This window comes from Pelophylax lessonae (assembly GCF_965119305.1).
Source record: "Pelophylax lessonae genome assembly, chromosome: 1".
Lineage (NCBI taxonomy): Eukaryota > Metazoa > Chordata > Amphibia > Anura > Ranidae > Pelophylax > Pelophylax lessonae.
The window spans coordinates 445803674-445824669 of NC_138768.1; the positions used below are offsets into that span (position 1 = coordinate 445803674).

General features: G+C 43.3%; 1 protein-coding gene across 1 annotated transcript in view; it reads right to left on the minus strand.

Annotated features, from left to right (window-relative positions):
* The window catches only part of PCGF3 (polycomb group ring finger 3), a 202694-nt gene that overhangs the window by 63032 nt on the left and 118666 nt on the right, over positions 1–20996 (minus strand). Inside the window, exon 2 of the mRNA XM_082243124.1 lies at positions 20160–20277. Coding sequence (XP_082099250.1) covers positions 20160–20268 — 109 coding nt within the window. The 5' untranslated portion in view covers positions 20269–20277. The remainder of the gene's footprint in view (positions 1–20159; positions 20278–20996) is intronic.

The following is a 20996-nucleotide window of genomic DNA, read 5'->3' on the forward strand; positions in this document are numbered from 1 at the left end:
GTGACACTGAGGCTCCATAAGGAAAGGAAGACCTTGCAGTATAAAAACGATCTTTTGGCACTACTAAAGAATTCCCCCCAATCAGCAGAGAGAGAGAGAGATAACAGGGACCCCCAAGGACTCATCCTACTGATCGGAGGAGCGCCGAGAATTCGGACCCAGCATTACCATGGATGCAATCCCTGTTCATATGTCCCAGGCACAGGAAGAGAAAACTGAAAAGGAAGAGGAGGAGGAGGAGCTTCAGCATCCCCACGAGGCTTCAGTCGTCTCCAGCCTCTCCCGGACTTAGGGAAAATGGCCCTCGTGACATTGGGCTACACAAACCTGGCTGCCAGCTGGAGACCAGCCAGACCAAGGAAAAATGGCCGCCACCAGCTACAGATGCTGAAGCATGCTGCCAGGATCTTTCCTGCGCCCTCTGCAATGATGCACCCTCACTGAAGGTAGGACACACTTTCGGGGAGACTCTGCTGTGTACTCTGCACCAGTCTCTGCACTTGGACCCCCCCTGCACTATACCCACACTGCAAACATTAGGTCATGCACCTAGGGGTCTCCTACACTGGGACCCCTCCAGACTACCAGGGCAGGACGTACACTATCCCAGGACCCTTGCAGAGTGGGTATAGTGGGGGAAACCCCAGGGGTCTCCGCTGCATCCTCTGCCCTGGGACCCCCACCAGACTCCAGGTCCAGACGGGAGGGGGGGAGAGAGTGGGGGAAGCCCAGCTCACTGAGGGATTTAAGGATGGGAGGAGGGAGCCTGTAGGCAGGTCAGACCATGCCTAAAGGTTACCTGCATTTGCCCCCAAAAAAAACGGCAAAAGGGGAGAGGGGGAGTGGGACTGTAGCCTCACCACCTAGGTAGGGGAGCTGTCGGCCAAGGGACCACTGTGACTCAGACTCACGCCCGGTCGTATGCGGCCCTGCCAGATGTTTAGCTCACGGTCCAGCCTCTGTCTTTGAAGCTATGTTGCGGCTGACCTAGCGCTTAGCTACGGTCTGCATGCGCTCGCTGGCTGGGAAGGCCACTGGATCTAGATTATCCAGCCCGTCACCCAGCCTGGAAGTTGATTGTAGATCTCTCTAGAGAAAAAAAAAAACAAAAAAGATGTAAGGCAGGAGAAAAAAAAATAGCTAGGACCAGAAATCCCAGCCGGCAGCCTAGGTCCTTACTCCTGACTAGACAGATTAATATCTATAGCAAAGAGGGGAGGTTATATACCGGCTGAGGGTGACCCATTGGCGTTGCCAGGTGTTTTTTGTTCTGCCTAGTCCTACTCCTGGAGGAGGCAATATAACCCAGTACAGTAGTTAGATTTATGGATAATGTATATCCATCGATGAACGAAAGAGAAAACTAGGTTTGGGGGGGTTGCCATGCTATACACAATTTTGTCCTATTTCAATGCTAACTGTATGGGTTTTTGTTAAGGAACAATGACTTTTGCATAGTAAAGTTTTTTGTATACACAAAGACAAATTTAAGTGCTAAAAAAAAAAAAAGTAACCGGTTTGCTGTGAAAGTCAATCACAAAGATACAAAAAAGGAAATATTCTATATACTCCTGCACTCAAATAGGCCATCAAAAGTCCAGTGACGAACAAGCATTGCTGCCCTCTTCAGATAGGGGAGGTCCTTCAAAACTAACATCGTTTTCCCCTAATGCAAGGAATGCATTAAAGTGTTACTAAAGGCAAAACTTTTTTTTTGGTTTTGGATACAGTGGAGAGGGATTAAAACACCTGTCAGTTGTTACTGCGGTCTGTGAGATTCACCCTCTCCATTTGTCCCTCTCCAGTTGTCCATTTGTTTGGGTGTACCATAATCATTGAAAGTAAATAAAAAAAATCCCCACTTTAATGATAGATAGATAGATAGATAGATAGATAGATAGATAGATAGATAGATAGATAGATAGATAGATAGATAGATAGATAGATAGATAGATAGATAGATAGATAGATAGATAGATAGATAGATAGATAGATAGATAGATAGATAGATAGATAGATAGATAGATAGATAGATAGATAGATAGATAGATAGATAGATAGACGTTTGACAGCACATGACATGGGACAATTTACGTTGGAATAAGTGACGTGCCTGTCAATTCATACTTTGGACAGTATATTTGAACATTTTAATTCAAATCAAGAGGTTTTATATACCATTTCTCCTCTTCTTTGTATCCATATATCATTGTCTCATGTATGTAGTATATCTCCTAATTGATGCCATGTGATTTGTGTTTTATGCAAGTGTCCACATACCAGAGATGGTGAAGAAGGTGTCAAAAGAAAAAGGCATGGTAAAGGTTTCAATTAAAAAAAAAAAAGAGGAAAAGCATACAAGGATTAACGTGGAGCCATCCTTATTTAAAACAAAACACACTGCTGCCAAGCGCCTTTGTATGGCTAAAAGCATTGAATAGATAAAGAACAAATATGGCTACCCTATCCAATTGCAAGATATAAAATGAAAAACCTAAAATGAAAATATTTCTGAAATAGAAAAGCATAATTCGCTAAAATATTTAGATGCTGATTCTTACTACAAATTAAAAGAAACGTATGGGGATTTTTTTTCAGTCATCAGCTCTCTGCTCTGCCCCTCCCACTCACTGGAGCGCTGGGCTGTGGAGGGGCTGGAGTGGGTGTGATGCAGGCATGTGGGTGGATCCCGACTCTATTTTTGCAGTCTTGCCCGAGCCTGGACAAGCTCTGTGACGTCAGCAGACTTTAGCCGCTGTCTGCTGAATTGGGACGCTGAATTGGGACACAGGAGTGCAGAACGAACTGCGCTCCTGTAATTACCAGAAGTACAGCCAAACGAGCTTTCGCTGTACTTCTTCAAAAGTGTTACTAAACCCAGGACCCTGCATTCACTGTACACAGGAAAGAGAAATGCAATTATTTTAGCAAATATAAACTGCTAAATACCTTTTCTCATCAGCAGTATATAGCAGTCTTGTGACTTCGAACAGTGTTTGGTTAAAGCTTGTAGGAGGAGGAGATTCCATTCTCCACAGTCCTATGGAGGCTGCAGGACCCCCGACCCTTTCACTAGACAGTGCTGATTGGCCCTGTGCCGATCACGTGCACTCTTCCAAGAAAAAAAAAAAAAATTGCTCTACCAATACACACCAAACTGAGCATGTGCAGAGTGACTCCAAAGGTTCAGTCTTATTAGGAGATGGATTGAGGACAGTGGAAGGAGATCAGAGAAGACAGGTTAAACATCCTTTTTTCACAACACAGAGAATTAACCCCCTTAGAGGTTTCACAATGAGTATAACAAGCATGCTTTATTCCATATACAGACTGTCTTTAAAGTTGTGGGTTTTATTATCACTTTAGGCAGGTCATTTCTCCTCTTTAGCCACTTGCTGACTGCCTTTAGTAGTCTAACTTCTACAGGGCGGCACGTATATATATATATATATATATATATATATATATATATATATATGTAATCCTGCACTTCTTCCAGCAGGGGGTGCGTGCGAGTCACGGGCAGGCTGCCTTTTGCTGTGAAGTCAAACTGCGGGTGCCGGGGACTCGATTTCTGACAGGGGGTAGGGATAGATTTTGAGTTCCTGCAAAGCAGGAACTAAAATCCATGTGTTCCCTTAGAGCACACCGTAAACAAAAACACTGGCTAGGCACACAGTTAACCCTTTGCTCTCCCTAGATGTATAACCCCTTCCCTGCCAGTGTCATTAGTACAGTGACAGTGCATATTTTTAGCACCGATCACTGTATTCGTGTCACTGGTTCCCGCAAAGTGTCAAAAGTGTCAGTTCTTGTCTGTTTGTCCACTGCAATATTGCAGCCCTGCTATAAGTCTCTGATCGCCACCATTACTAGTATAAAAAAAAAAATACAAATATAAAAACGGGCTGCAGCGTTCCCAATGCAAAAGCCAGCCGAAGAGCGTGGGTGGGTGGGACCAGATAGGACGTCAGCACTCTCTTCGGCCGGCTTTTGCATTTTTGGATAGTTTTACACGCTATCATGCATTTTAGGTTTGTGAGTGCATCGTTTATAATAATAAATGTACAATTGGTTTAATTTGATTACGCTATGATCCCTTGTTTTATTCATGCACACCGAAAATTATTTACCCAGAAATCCACCTGAATGAATACAACTGATGTTTCCATACACCGTGGACACTTACCTGATAAAGCATTGTAGGCTCTTCCATTAATTTGGAGGCCACCTGACTCTGGTAAGCGGCCATTCTTCCTCAGTTTAGTGTCGGTGGTTGCACTCACTGAGGATTGAGGAAGATCGTCTTTTCTCACGCTTGCTGGGATATGTGGCGCTTCTCTTCACAGCGTTTGTTCGTTTAATCACGAAATTTTATATTATTTTTCTCATTTTTTTTATGGACATTTCAAAAAATTTTATATATGAATTTTACACTTTAGGATTACGGTTTATCAAGTGGTCTTTTATGGACATTTCAAGATTATTTTCATATGAACTTTGCACTTCATAATCATGGTTTATCAATTCACATAATTTATTAGCGCTGCACTTATTTTATATATTTATGTTTAAGTTTTATCTATTGACCTGTGCTAGCTGCTATTTATTTTTATTTTGTTTCAATGCCACTATTTTATCAAGCACAGCTTTTTTCATTGTTTAATTTAAAAAAAATGACTTGTAAAATACAAGTGCAGTTTGAGGTAAAACTGTGATATCCTGTGGATATCAGCATCTATTCTTGGTGTTAAAGAGAAGCTCTAAACTGAAAATTTAAATTCAGCAGCAGCAGCAAGTACTGTAGCTGCGGACTTTTAATAGGACACTTAGGCCCCTTTCACACTTGTGCGACTTGTCCTGCGATTTGGGACTGCAAAGTCGCATGACAAGTCGTACTCTATGGATTTCCAATGAGTACCGTTCATATCTGTACGACTTCAAAGTAGTCCCTGCACTACTTTGGTCCAATTTTAATGCTTTTTGGAGGTCTAAAGATATAGGCATTGTTTCAAGACTAGTCAAAATCACTGTAAAATTGCGCAACCTTTAGGTCACACAGGTGTGACAGGGGCCTTACCTGTCCAGGGATCCAGCGATGTCGGCACCCCAAGCTGATTCTTAAATCAGCTTGGGGTATAGGCATCATCACTAAGGCCCCTTTCAAACGGGCCAGATCTGATTTGATGGGCTCTACTTGCTTAGAGGAGATCGCTCTGCTTTCCTAATAAAAAATAGACCACATAAAGCTGGAGAACAGACCGTGGTCAGTCCTCTAGCTATGCTGGGAACTCAGCCTGCTCTCCTCCAATGATCAGACTTTGATCAGTCCTGACATAAACCCCCCCCCCCCCCCCCCCACGCACACACAGTTTTTTACTGGGGATATCAGTGTGTTGCTGGTTCTCCTCCCCCCAGCTCTTCAACCAACTGAGAACAGAGAATATGCGATCCCTTATTTAAAAAAAAAAAAGGGGGGGGCGGGGGATTGTTTTATAATTATACACAAATGTTTTGCATTTCATTTCCATTTCCATTTCCATTTATTTCCATTCCAAACTGAATAGGTTATTTTACTAGGGGATCGTTTACAATCACTTTAAATAGCACCAAAAGAAAACCCTATCTGTCTCAAAAAGAATAATAAAATGTAATTTTGGTACAGTGTTGCATGACCTCACTATTATCATTCAAAGTGTGAAAGCACTGAAATCTGAAAATTGGCCTGGGCTAAGAAAAACGATGCAATATGCGTTTTAGAATTGTCCTGCTGCTATATGCAAGGCCTGCCCTTCCCTGAAAAAGACATTGTCTAGATGGGAGCATATGCCTGGTATTGAAGTGGTTAAGAAAAAAAAAAAATAGGGTAATTATGAAATTGATGGCCGCAACACATCTCAAAAAAGTTACCACAGTATAACAAGAAGCTAGTAGGTGGTACTAACCAGGAAGAGCTGGAAGAACATTTAACAGCTAATTAAGTTCATTGGCAACAGGTCAGTAACATGATTTTGTTCAAGAAGCTTGGAGTCAGAGTGTCTCAGAAGTAAAGCTGGGCAGAGGTTCACCAATCTGTGAAAAGCAGCATGTAAAAATTTTCAAACAATTTCTGAAAAATGAAAAATTGCAAAGACTTTAACCTGTTGCCGAACACCCGCCACAGTTTTACTGCGGTAAGGTGGCTGGGCTGGGCGGGGTAGTGGGCGCACGCCCGCCGACCCATCGGTGATCGGTTTAGTTACAGAACCGATCAATCATCAGTTCCAGGCCAATGAGTTATGGCCTGGACCTGCTGATCAGTTCTGGCGAATAACAGAACATCCTGTGCCATGAAAAAACAGGCACAGGAAATGATGCAATCTCCTCTCCTGGAGCCCTTTTCGGTTCCAGTGTGAGAGGAGAGAGCATCTACCATGAGTACACAAGCACTACACTGACACCAGTACACATAGGCACATATTTAACCCTCTGATCACCCCCCAGTTATCTCCTTTACTCCCTGTCACAGTGTCACAATATACAGTATACAGATATTTTACTTATCACTGTATTAGTGTCACTGGTGACGCCAGTTAATGGTAGTGTCTGTCCCAGATAGGGGATATATGGCAGGTACCATAAACCTAAGATTTAACCCCCTGATCACCCCTAGTTGACCCCTTCACTTCCCTGTCACAGTGTCACTATTCTAGTGTACAGATCTTTTTCTGATCACTGTATTAGTGTCCCAGGTGAAGTCAGTTAGCGTCAATCCGGGATAGCGTCAGATTGCCCGCCACATATTTAGTAATACATTTTAACCCTTTGATTGTAAGTGATATACACACTAAACACCTCCATTACTAGTACAGTTTCTGAATGGATACATATCTTTGATCAGATCAGAACTATACTAGTGTCCCCAATAGTATATTATACTATTACAGTATAATATAGTATAGTATTCACAAAACGCAGCGTTAGAAGGATCAGCACCGACACCTGCCAGCACCTGCATTTAGCCCCTTTGCCCAGCCCCCAAGAAGTGCAGTATCAGCAGATTACTGTCACTTTCAATACACAGCACACTAAGCCACAGCTGTAGCAGAATCAGGCCTGACCGCTACCAGTTTTTTGCTAGCGATTCAAGCAGTCCTGGACAATCAGGTGTTTTTTTTTTAACCTGTGAGTCCCACTAAGTACCTCTAAATTTATTGGCCAAGACGTCCAAACAGAAGTACACTAGTGAAGAGGCCTACACGATGCTGAGCATGACAGAGGAGAGCGATGGGGAAGCCTCACTGTCAGAATCAGGCTCAGTATTCAAACCTGTAGAGAGCAGCGGGACACTGACAGATAGCTCTGATGTCGGAGTAGTGGCCACTTCTAAGGTCAGGCGTACCCAATCCAGTTCTTCTGTTGCTGAGGTGCAACAATCACAGTGTTCTCATTTGCAGCAGAGTGCCGGGACTAGTGCCGCTCAACCTTCTGGTGAACTGGCAAGCACCAGCGGCCTAGTACATCCTGGTCGTAGACAAACCAGCACTGCAGAAACACTTGGTGATGTGGCGAGTCCCTTAAGTGCAGTTCAAGCTGGGGCAGTGGCTAGCACAAGTAGTGTCCTGCAGTCACCAAGAATTTGAAGACAGTCCCGTAGAGCCCATAGTGTCCTTCCTGATGCGCTTGCAAATCCTGATTGGGAGCCCACCACTTCTGCAGCATCCATACTTCCTCCCCCATTTACTGGCCAACCCGGAATTCAGGTGGAAACAGGCAATTTTACTCCCCTTGTTTTTTAAGAGCGTTTTTTTCACGGAAGATCTGTATAGATCTATTGTGGACCGTAGTAAATTAGATACCGATCATTTATCGCCGGAAATCCAAACCTGACCCTTGCCAGAGAATGTGCACGGAAACGTATCACTGTTTCTGAATATAGAACCTTTCTGGGCCTATCCCTCCTCCTGGGCATTACTAGAAAAAATGAGTTGCGGTCATATTGATCCACTGACCCGATTCATCATATGCCCGTGTTCTCTGCTGCCATGGCCAGGACTAGATAAGAGCAAATCTTGCTGTTTATGCATTTTAATGACAATGAACTCTGTGGTCTTCGGAAGGACCCTGGATATGAGCGGCTCCACAGAATTCAGCTCCTAGTAAGTTACTTCAACCAAAGATTTGTAGCCCTGTATACGCCCCAACAAGCTGTCTGCATTGAGGAGTCCCTGATTAAATTTTCTTGCCGCCTTGTTTTTAAACAGTATCTCCCTAGCAAGCGTGCTGGATATGTCAAAATGTATAAGCTCTGTGACAGGGCAACAGGCTATACATGTAGTTTCCAGATTTATGAGTGAAAAGATAGCAGTGTGGTGGCCCCCCAACAGCCCAGACTACATAGGGTGGAGCAGCAAGATTGTTTGGGACTTGGTACCCCTTTCAGGATAGGAGTCACACTATTTATACGTGGACAATTATTACACAAGCGTGACACTTTTTAGTCACCTTTTTTGGATTCTGGAATTGGCGCATGTGGCACTGTGCGACCTAAATCGCCAGGGCTCCCCCAAATGGCTTGTAGATTCCCAGCTTAGACAGGGGGAGAGAGTCTGCTTGAAGTGTAATAAATTGCTTGCAGTGAAGTGGAGGGACACACAGAATGTTTTCGTTCTGTCTTCCATTCAAGCAGATACTACTGTCCAGAAGCCCCTCTGTGTCCGCGAATACAACCTTAACATGGGAGGGGTGGACTTCAACGACCAGATGATGGCATCATACTTAATTGCCCATACGGCCAAGATGCTGGTACAAAAAATGTGTCTGAATTCTTATTCCAATTTGCTCTGCTAAATGCTTATGTGCTATACCAAGCGTCAAGAAGAAGTGGATCCTTCCTAAAATTCCAGGAAGAAACCACAGCCTGTCTGTATCCAGAAGATGTTGTGGCCCAAATTCACAATCCAAATGCAGTGAGCCAGCTGCATGACAGGCATTTTCTGGATGTCCTCCCTGGTACCTCTACCCAAACAGCACCCCAAAGAAGATGTTGTGTCTGTAGAAAACGCAGATATAGGCGTGACATCCGCTTTTTTTGTCCCTCCTGTCCTGGCCAACCTGGTCTCCGCATCAGGGACAATTTCCGTCACTGCCACACACTAGTGGAGTATTAGTATAGGGTACAGCACGGCACAGTCTAGGGCACATTTTCACACAGGGTCTCGAAAGATGTTAGATGACTATCGAATTTTGAGAGACCCTAGCCTGGAACGTTTAAAAAGTTTTTTTACAGTTACAAAAAAATTGTAAAAAAATTAAAAAATAAAGGAAAAATAGTTGGAGTTAATTTTCTGTTCTTACTATTTTACTGTACTTTATAATATACTGCTCTACTGTAATGTTTAATTGCTGCTGTGTTTTTCATTGTTAACCATACTTTTCTTTGCAGATACCGCCATTCTGGTTTACTGCACTGTATATCATATTGTACTGTCTTATTGTTACTGTATTTTATTGTTAACCATTGTCTGCTTTGCAGGTACGCCCATCAGCTGCAGCACTGATTTGTTTATCCTGACAGCAACAGCGGTTGCTCTCAGCATATATGTAAATCAATGATTGTGTTGGCAGCTTGTTATATCAATTTGTGAGCATACACATATTTATTATCAATAAGCGCAGCAATCCCTCTACTTACTTATATGCTTTATTAAATCAATGATTGCAACACTGTAGGAGGTGACTTCACCACCGCAGTTAAAAATAAAAAAAAAGAAGAAGATCGTTCATGGCAAAGCATAGAGGATGGGGTGGACACAGAGGGCGGATCCCCCCTATGCTTCGCCATATATTTATACACTTTTCTTGGCAGAGATTTCTTGACCCACATTGATCGATGTGAACGGAGGAATCTTATGTATTTTTTTTTTTGTTCAGCCCATGGGCTGCCCAGCATTAGAAGTGAATGGCGGCTGGGAGGTCTAAAGGTGGGCATACCACACACTTTCTGGCAGAGATTTCTTCATCCACATCAATCGAATTCACACCAAGCGCAAATTTAAAGCATACCATGTTTGATATCTATGTACTCGGCATAAGATCATCTTTTATATTTTACCAACAATTGGGCAATATATAGTGCATTTGTGCATTCATTTTCAAAAAATAGTGTTTTTTTTTTTGGGGGGGGGGGGGGGATTTTCCCAAAAAATTGCGTCTGGAAAATCTCTGTGCAAATACTGTGTGACAAAAAAAATTGCAACAGCCGCCATTTTATTCAGTAGGGTCTCGGCTTTAAAAAAATATATAATGTTTGGGGGTTCAAAATCATTTTCTAGTAAAAAAAAAAGAAAAAGGCTTGTCTTTAAGAGGTTAGAAGAGTAGGTGAGGTGTGGCATAGGCTTATAATATTGGGCATAAAATGCTAGAGCAGCTCAAACGCCCCCCAAATAACCCCTTTTTGGACAGTAGACACCCCAAGAGATTTGCTAAGAGGCATTGTGAGTATTTTGCAGCTCTCATTTGTTTTGAAAATTGTGACAAAAAGTGAGATCTTCAAAATACTCAACATGCCTAATATTCCGCGCAATAGACACGATCCAGTCATCCCAAAGTTGTGTTCATAAGGCCGGTGTTTCCTGCAGGGTCAGGCAAGGGGCGCAGCGAGGTCCCTTCACCGTAAGCAGGATATTTAAGTGCTTCCTGTGATGATATATCTTTGAAAGCCTGCTACGCCCGGTCTGAAGGGGAAGGTAGCAGAATACCTTTTACAAAGGTGGTTCCAGAGCCCACTTATTATATATTTCTGGTAAGAGGCTAATGTGTTTTTTGCATCGGTGGTGAAGAGCACAGTTGTTGGTTGTTATCACATGAAGAGTTTACCTTGGATATTATTTATTGCACTTACCTCTCGTCTGCTGGGTAAGGAGGAAATCCACCAGGTAGAGGGATCTCACAGCTATCAATTTGATATTATTTGGTTTTGCTGCACCTTGATTTTGCATCATATTATCACAGAATTAAAGATTTTTCACTTTGGACTGTTGGACTTTATGATTTATGCACCAGATTCACTTTATTTGAATATCACCTATATGTTTATATAATTAATTTGGATTTAGCGCAATAAATCATTTCAATGACAACTTTGAAAAATGACAACATTTTTTTTTTTATATACTCCAAACACCTGTGACAAAAAAAATGAAATATTCAATAGGCTCAACATGCCTCTCAACAAATTCCTTGGGGTGTCTACTTTCCAAAAAGGGGTAATTGGGGGGGGGGGGGGGGGAGGTTGTAATGCCCTGCCATTTTAGCACTTCCAAGAAATGAGATAGGCAGTCAGGAAGTAAAAGCTGCGTAAATTCCAGTATATACACCAAAGTTTGTAGACGCTATAACTTTTGCGCAAACCAATAAATATACACTTGAGATTTTTTTTTTGTCAAAGACATGTAGCTAAATACATTTTGGCCTAAATGTATGACAAAAATTTGGTTTATTGGATATTTTTTTATAAGAAAAAGTAGAAAATTTAATTTTTTCTCCAAATTTTCGATCTTTTTTCATTTCTATCGCAAAAAAAAAAAAAAAACGCAGAGGTGATCAAATACCACCAAAAGAAAGCTCCATTTGTGGGAAAAAAGGTCACATTTATTCTGAGTACAGCATTGCATGACTGCGCAATTACCAGTTAAAGTTACGCAGTGCCAAATTGCAAAAAATGGCCTGGTCCTTACGTGGTTAAATATATCATCTACAGTACATAATATCAAAAAGTTCAGAAAATATGGAAAAATCTCATTGCTTATTGGACAATGCAGAAACGCAATATTGGATGCCTGTTATTTTAATGCCCTCAGGTGGCACTGCATTAACCACTTGCCGACCGCTCACATTGAGCGTACTGCGGCAAAGTGGCTCAATTCCCCTTCTGGGTGGCGCGCGCGCGCGCCGCCGGGGTCTCGCTCCCGCTGTATTCAAACACAGCGGGAGTCGGGCCAGGGGAGGAGAGACGGTAATCACCGCCGCTCATCCCCGATCGAGTGAGGAAATACACAAATTTACACAAGCGGGAGGATCTCCTATGTGACAGGCAGGGACAGATTACAGGATTCAGCATAGCTGAACCTGCGATCTGTGCCTGTGTCACACAATCTCCTCCCCCCACACACGTCAGTAAGCACCAGGCATACATTTAACCCCTTGATCACCAATAAAGTTAACCCCTTCCCTGCCAGTGTCATTATTACAGTAACAGTGCATATTTATAGCACTGATTACTGTAGTAATGTCACTGGTCCCCCCCGAAAGTGTCAAAAATGTCAGTCAAGGGTCCGATCTGTCCACCGCAATGTCGCAGTCCCGCAAAAAAAAAAAAAAAAAAAAAAAAAAAAAATCGCAGATCGCCGCCATTACTAGTTAAAAAAAAAAATACAATAAGAATGACATAAATCTTTCCCGTAGTTAGTAGCTGCGATAACTTTTGCGCAAACCAATCAAAATACGCTAATTGTGATTTTTTTTACCAAAAATATGTAGCAGAAAACAAATTAGCCTAAAATGTTAAAAAATTTAGATTTTTACATTTTTTTGGGGGGGGGGGGGGGGGATTTCATATAAAAAAAAATGTCAAAAATATTGTTATATTTTCAAAATTGTTGCTATTGTTTTGTTTATAGCGCAAAAAGTAAAAATCGCACAGGTGATCAAATATCACCAAAAGAAAGCTCTATTTGTGGGGAAAAAAAGGACAAATTTAATTTGGGTACAGCATCGCACGACCGCGCAATTGTCCGTTAAAATAACGCAGTGCCGAATCGTAAAATATGGCCTGGTCGGGAATGGGGTAAAATCTTCCAGGCTTAAAGCGGTTAAAAATACGCTCATTGAGAATTTTTTTTGTCAAAGACATGTAGCTACATACATTTTGGCCTAAATATATGACAGAAATTTAATATATTGGATATTTTTTAACTGTCAAAGTAGAAAAATATTGTTAATTTTTTCAAAATTGTCGCTCTTTTTTTTATCAATATCGCAAAAAATGAAAAGCGCAGAGGTGATCAAATACCACCAAAAGAAAGCTCTGTTTGTAGGAAAAAAAAGTACGTACATTTTGCTTGGGTACGGAGTTGCATGACCGCGCAATTGTCAGTTAAATTCGCACAGTGCCAAGTTGCAAAAAGTGGCCTGGACGTAAAGCAGGAAAATCCTCCGGTGGTAAAGTGTTTAAAAGCAGGCATGATTCTGTGATCGACATCCTTTTTTTTGGTCTCAGGAATACTTCCAAAAAATCACTGGCCTGTAAACACAGTTCGCCGTGCCATCCAAGAATGCAAAGTAAAGCTGTAGCAAAGAAGCCATGTCTAAGTATGATCCAGAAATGCCACCGTCTGCTCTGGGCCAAAAGCTCATTGAAATTTGACATTCATTTCAGCAACCATAGGAACCGCATCCTCCAGACTAAAGAGGAGGAGAGGGAAAATCCGGCTTGTTATCAGCGTCCAGTTGAAAAGCCTGCATCTCTGATGGTGTGGGGGTGCATAGGTGTGTATAGAATGGGCATCTTGCACATCTGGAGAGGCATCATCAATGCTGAAAGATATATCCAGGTTTTAGGGCAGTATATGGTCCCATCCAAATTACCTCTTTTTCAGGGAAGGCCTTGCATATTTCAGCAGGACAATGTTAAAATGCATTGTGCATCTATGACAACAGCATGGCTTCGTAGTAAAAGAGTCCCAGTGCCTAACTGGCCTGCCTGCAGTCCAGACCTTTCACCAGTTGATTGCAGGAGGAAGTCCAACTGCAAGATGAGTTTTTGTTTTACCATTTATTCAGACCCTAATGCCGCTAGGTATTAATTTAATAATCGCTACGTCTATTTTTTTTTTTTTTTTTCTAGTGTAATTTGTGTGCATTTGTTTAAGAATCGGCTAATTGCATTCCCCTAAACAGCAGCCCTCAGACTGGGAATGGGAGGAGCAGAACTGGGGGCTAATCAGATATGATGCATACAATATGCTGACAGGAATTGAGAACAGAGTAAATGGATAGCCTCATCAGTATGCTAAATTATATGTTGTTATCCTAATGCAATATTAATTTTGTGGTTACCACAATAAATGGATTTTTGTAAAATCTTACCGTAAAATCCTTTTCTCTTAGCTCATTGACAGACGTAGTCCTCGGTGATACAGCACCTTCGGGTTATGTTGCCTCCACAGGAGCAGGACTAGACAGGAAATTAAAATGCTCTGGCCACACCCTAGGGGCAGTCCCAGAGGGTATATCCTCTCTCTCTCTGCCTCAGCAAATCAGTTATGTCAAAAAGCAGTCTTTAGAGATTTTAACCCAACCCAACTCCAAAACAGAGGGGCGGGGACTACGTCTGTCAATGAGCTAAGAGAAAAGGATTTTACGGTAAGATTTTACAAAAATCCATTTTTCTCTATCGCTCATTGACAGACGTAGTCCTCGGTGATACAGCACCTTCGGAACGTCCCAGAGCAGTATCACAAATGAGGGGTGGGAAAATGGAAATCAAATCCCAATCTAGAAGGCCCAACCGGTGCCAACTAGAAGTTTACAATGCTCATCCTTAATGATGAGACTCAACAAAAAAGAAATTTTTCAAACAGAAAAAAAAACTCTCGAGGTAGACCACCGGTCTCCTCAAATTGCGGCCTGCAAAACCTTGCGGCCAAATGAGGCATCCGCCGATGCCGTCACATCAATTTTATAGAATTTTGTAAAGGTATGTACCGACGACCAGGTGGCCGCCTTACATACCTGGACCACTGACGCCTGATGGCGAAAGGCCCAGGAAGTACTGAGCGCTCGAGTGGAGTGCGCCCTAACAGGGAACGGAGGACTCTGACCCTTAATAGAATAAGCCTGTACCACCGTCTGTCTAATCCATTTGGCAATGGTCGCGGCAGATGCAGGCAAACCCTTTCTGGGGCCATCCGTGATCACAAAAAGTGAATCCGTCTTACGGAATGATTCCGTAGCTTTCAGGTATACTCTGATTGCCCGAACCACATCCAAGGAATGCAACGCATGTTCCCGATGATGCTTGGGCTGAGGACACAAGGAAGGTAGTACAATATCTTCATTCAGATGAAAATCTGAAACCACCTTAGGAAGAAAGGATGGCTTAGGATGAAGTACTACCTTATCCCTATGAATCACTAGGTATGGGGACTGGCATGATAATGCAGCCAGTTCTGACACCCTGCGAGCAGAAGTGATAGCCACCAAGAAGGCCACCTTCTGGGATAAAGTAAACAAGGGAATCTCCCTGATGTTTTCAAAGGGAGGTTTCTGTAGAACCGACAAAACTAAATTAAGATCCCAGGGCGGTAAGGGCGCGCGGACTGGTGGAGCCAGGTGCCGCACCCCCTGGATGAAATTCCGCACCAAGGACTTGGTAGCTAAAGGTTTCTGAAAGAAGATTGCTAATGCTGAAACTTGACCCTTGATGGTGCTCAAGGCTAGCTTCTGCTCAACCCCTTGTTGCAAAAAAGCCAATATTCGAGTCACCGAATAGGTACGTGGAGGAAATCCTAAAGATTCGCACCACGTAATATAAGTCTTCCAAGTGTGATAATAGACCTTGCTGGAAGTCGCTTTCCTTGCTTTAATAAGGGTAGGAATGACTGAAGCTGACAAACCTCTGTCCTTCAGTACTTGGGTCTCAATGGCCAGGCCATTAAAACCAGCGACTGTAAAGCACGATGGTAAATTGGTCCTTGAGACCACAGACACTCCCTGAGACGAAGTTCCCACGGAACGTCTGCGACTAGCCTGTCCAAGTCGGCCAGGCTGGCTTGACGAGGCCAGCCTAGAATTTCTAGGACCACTGGTGCTGACTGGATCTGAACCAGGCGTCCCTAGAGCTATCTGGCCCCGACCATCTGAGAAAGTCTGGTCGTTTTCTGTTCCCACACATTTATCAGATACCTGATTGCTATCAGGAAGGGTGATCTTTTCTGGTTGAACCTCAGGGACCGAAGTCACCCGGCTAGAGGCTTCTTGGCCTGTCTGGTCAACCAGATCCGATTCCTGTGGGGAATTGAGACTAATCTTAGGAAAAGGTAAAGGAAAAGATCTATTCAGGGAACGGTGACTACCGCTCCCTGTAGTACTTAAATGTTGGAAGGGAAGAATCGCACCGGTAGTAGTAGTTGATGCTCGATCTAATGTCCTGAATACCGGTGAAAACGTCCCCCCACCCTCAAACCGGGTGGGGGCGCACCTTCAGGCTGTGTACTCCTTTGCTTCGGGTTTGGCTGAGTTGGTCCTCTGTTTGTCCGACCAGCCTTTCTTGAACCCTCCTGGAGGAGTCTTGCCTTTCCCGCTTGTTCCAGCCGGGCGTGCGAACCCTTTATGGGCGGTAAAGAAAGGTCCTCGCTTGTTGCGAGGTCCCTTAGCTTTAGCAGCCTGTGGCAAAAAAGTGCTCTTGCCCCCAGTGGCATCCTTAATGATTTCATCTAGGGTGGCCCCAAATAGACGATTCCCCTGAAAGGGGAGATTCGTCAAGGTCTTTTTGGAACCTAGGTCAGCTGACCAGCATTTTAACCACAGCACACGTCTGAGGATTACCGCTGACATAGATGCATGCCCTAATAGGGGAGTAGTGTCCAAGGCTGCGTCACAGATAAACTGTAGCCCTTGTATAATCTGTTCCATCAAATCAGATGTTTCCTGGGGAATATCTTTTCCCCTAAGGTCTTGGCGTACCAATCTCGCCCATTCCGTAAGTGTCTGGGAAACTAGACCAATAACAATTACTGGTCTAAATGCTGACCCTATCAGAGAGAAGATGGTGCGGGACTCTGCTTCCATCTTTCGATCCACCGGATCCTTAAAGGACGAAGTGTCCTCCACTGGGATAACCGTGGCTTTATTCAGCCTGGAAATAGGTGGATCCACCACTGGTGGTACCGTCCATTTCTTAATGATGGATTCCTCAAACGGATAGCGTCTAGCAATACGCTTGGAAATAGTAAAGGTACGTTTAGAATGCTCCCATTCTCCTTTAATCTTATTACCAAAACACTTGGGTACAGGAAAAACCTTCACAGTTTTGATGGGCTTGTTAGTACCAAAAGGAATCTCTGTATCAGTTGCTTCTGCCGGTAAAACCTCAAGTTTTAAGGTTTCCTGCACTGCCACAACTAGTGCGTCCACCAATGCTTCTTCCTGAATTATAGCGGGAGAAGAAACGTCCTCCTCACTGTCTGAGGGAGCTTTACCTGAGGTAACAGCCCTTGTAGAGGGACCTGCAACTGCAGTGACCATCTCTGAATCTGAGTCAGAGGTGTCAGATAATATAGGGGTAGGCGGGGGTCGCTTCCTTGACCCTCGTCCCTGACAGGCCGCCTCCACCCGAGCCACCATAGACTCCAAAATTGCTGTAAATGCCTCTACACTCTGTGCACCGGCGGGTCCCGTGGCCCCCTCGAGGGAAACAGGTGGGGGAATTTGTGTGGCAGGGTCCATGATTATTCCAGTAACTTCCCGGATAATATAATTCAAAAATAAAAAACTTTTTTTTTTTTTTTCACAGACCCCCAGCGCCACAAAAGCCCCTTAGTGTTACCTGCTAGGGATCCCTATCGATCGAGCGAGAGAGAGAGAGATAGACCCCCAGGCTCACCACTTGATGCTCAGAGTTTAAATGCAACAGGTTACAGCACTGTCTTGACAAACAGGAAGTCTTTTGGCTGGCTGCCCAGGAAGAAAGGAGGCGGCTCCGCCCCTCTGCACGCCTTCCGGCGCCTCCCCTAGCTCCACGAGGTGTTTGGATCACCTCAAACATGGCCGCCCCCATGCTGGAGACACGAGGCTACGCCAAAATGGCGGCTCGTGCAATCCAGCAAAAAAAATGGCGGCGGCCTGTACCGAATAGCGGTGTGCTGCAGGGCACACAACACTATCTCTGCATGGGGATTTTTGGCGTGGTTGGCGGTACCGGCCCTGGCGGACCTCATGGCCGTTCGGAAGGCCTGCTATAGCTGGAGATTTGACTAGGAAGGCAGTCTACATGTCCGTGGCTTCTGACTGGTAGGTACCTTATTCTTATCACAGTAAGATTCCCAGACTGCCACTGATTACAATCTTTTAAACATGTATACAATTAGATTGTTAGCTCCCAAACCAAGCCTCCTGGCTTTTTGCACATAAAATCACACTCAAAGTAGGGGGATCTGTGCCATGTTATAGGATAGAGGGGGACTCTATCTTACCATACAGAGAGGAGCCCGCGTTCACCACAAGACCCGTCAGGGGGAAAAGGGGGAACATACTACTCACCATACCGGAACCAGGCGGGCACCAACTCCTGACAGTACCCCTCTCCACCGGGGCGGGAGGGCTGTCGACCAATACGGACGCCGTGACTCATGGTCTTTGGCGTTTCAGCGAGACGTTTAACTCGCGGGGTTAGTCCCTTAATAGGACTTTGTCGCGGCCGACCCAGCGCGGAGCTATGGCCTGCACGCGCTCGTAGGCTGAACTGGGGTGACCACCGGATCTCAACATCCAGCCCGTCGCCCAGTTCAGCTTTCTTGCTTGAAGATCTCACAGGAACACTGGAGAAAAAAGCGGTCCAAAAAATCTTTTTAAGAAAAAAATCTTGCCAGGACCGAAGATCCCAGCAAGGTATCTAGGTCCTTACTCCTAACTAGACAGAAAATAACTGATTTGCTGAGGCAGAGAGAGAGAGGATATACCCTCTGGGACTGCCCCTAGGGTGTGGCCAGAGCATTTTAATTTCCTGTCTAGTCCTGCTCCTGTGGAGGCAACATAACCCGAAGGTGCTGTATCACCGAGGACTACGTCTGTCAATGAGCGATAGAGAAAACTGGATTTTTGACTTACCGTAAAATCCTTTTCCCTCAAGTTCATTGACGGAAGCAGTTCTCTCCTCTAGGGGCAGTATTACCCTACTGATATGAATCAGAGAGAACTGCGTCTGTCAATGAACGATGAGAAAACCGGATTTTTGAATTACCGTCAAATAATTTTCTCTTAAAGAGGAAGTAAACTCAGCTATGAAAATCAAACTTTTACAATGTATTAAACGTACATGCAATATAATTACATTACACATTAAATATTCGCATCATAACCCTCTAGAAATACCTTTATTTTAAAGTTTATCTTTTTCCTCTTTCTTGGTCTCAGCCGCACCATGTCAACTCCTGTTTTATGCTCCCCCTGCTGCCGTCATTTTCGCCCTTACTGTAGTTGTAATGCAGTCTCTCACTGTCTTGGAATGCTTGGAATTTTCACTCACCTCGCTCCCTCCTCCCCCCCTCCCCTTGTGTAACCTGTCATGTTCACTCCCCTGTGAGATGACAGGAAGCTGGGAAGAACGGCACAGCTAATCGCGAGACTTCGCTGTGCCCTGACAGATACAGGGAGAGCTCAGAAACGGCATGCAGATCATGCCGTGGATTGGATAACACACTGGGCATGCGCCGATGACGTCAGCAAAAATTGCAGGAAGGATTACAGGAAGAATAAACAAGTAAGAAATCTTTTACAGGCATCTATCAACTGCTTTGTTTCTGCAGATTAGAATAAGCTGAAGTGAAAATTATGAGTTTACAACCTCTTTAAGTTCATTGATGGACACAGTTCTCTCCGATTCATATCAGTAGGGTAATACTGCCCCCTACAGGAGAGAACTGCATCCGTCAATGAACGATAGAGAAAATTTGTTGTTTAACTTTGGTTTTATTTTTTTCTATTTAATTCTTCCATTAAAAATTAATTGCCTTACCACAAAAGATTATATCAAATTGACTGTCATCTACTTAGACCTTTAAAATCAGGATTCCACACAAATCCCTATATTGGAATGACAATGTGGGCAACAAACAGTCTCCTTAAAAGCCTAGTTAGCCAAGTTGATGGTTTTCACTATAGTCCCAATTGTTCTCCAAATTAAACACTGTTGCTGTGCTCTGCAGCCCTCCTCACATTGTATGCACACTTGTATTAAATAGGTGCATAAATTCTGCATAAAGGTCAGGAAAAAAGAAAAAAAATTTTACTATCAAACCATTTCCTTAGTAAATTGCTGTTCACTTTCTGTGGAGTTCTTTCCACTAAAATTTCAAAGCACAGCAATACCAACTATAATAGATTTGTAAAACAATACTTACAGGTATGTAAGCACTCTGTCACAGTAGTGGCATCGATAAGATAACCATTGCACAAGCGACACGTGATGTGAGCATTGATATCCCAGAGTTTTATCTTTCTGGTCAACATCTTTGGTGTCTGGAATAAAAGAGAAAAAAGGAAGTGAATGGATAAAAAATAAAGAAGAAAATGTCATTATAAAGTAACACTGAGCCATTAGTATTACAACACCAAGCAATTCAGATTATCCACTTAAAGACCCAGCCTTTTTCTTACATTTGTTGAATATAGTAAAAATCCGTATTTTTTGCTAGAAAATTACTTAGAACCCCTAAACATTTTTTTTTCTTTTTAAGCAAAGACCCTAAAGAATAAAATAGCAGTGGTTGCAATATTTTTATGTTGCACTGTATTTGCGCAGCAGTCTTCCAAATGCAATTTTTTGGGAAAATACACTTTAAGTGAATTAAAAAAAAAAAAAAAAAAAAACACAAAACAGTAAAGTTAGCCCAATTTTTTTGTATAATGTAAAAGATAATGTTACGTTGAGTAAATAGATACCCAACACGTCATGCATCAAGATTGCGCACGCTTGTGGAATGGCGACAAACTATGGTACTTAAAAGTCTCAATTGGCGGCGCTTTAAAAATGTTTTATACTTTTACAGGTTATCCATTTAGAGTTACAGAGGAAGTCCTACAGTAGAATTATTGCTCTCACTCTTAACAATCGAGGAGATACCTCACATGTGTGGTTTGAACACCGCTTACATATGCAAGCGCAATTTACATATGTGTTCGCCTTTGCGCGCAAACATGGAGGGATAGGGCACTTTATATTTTTCTTTTTCTGATTT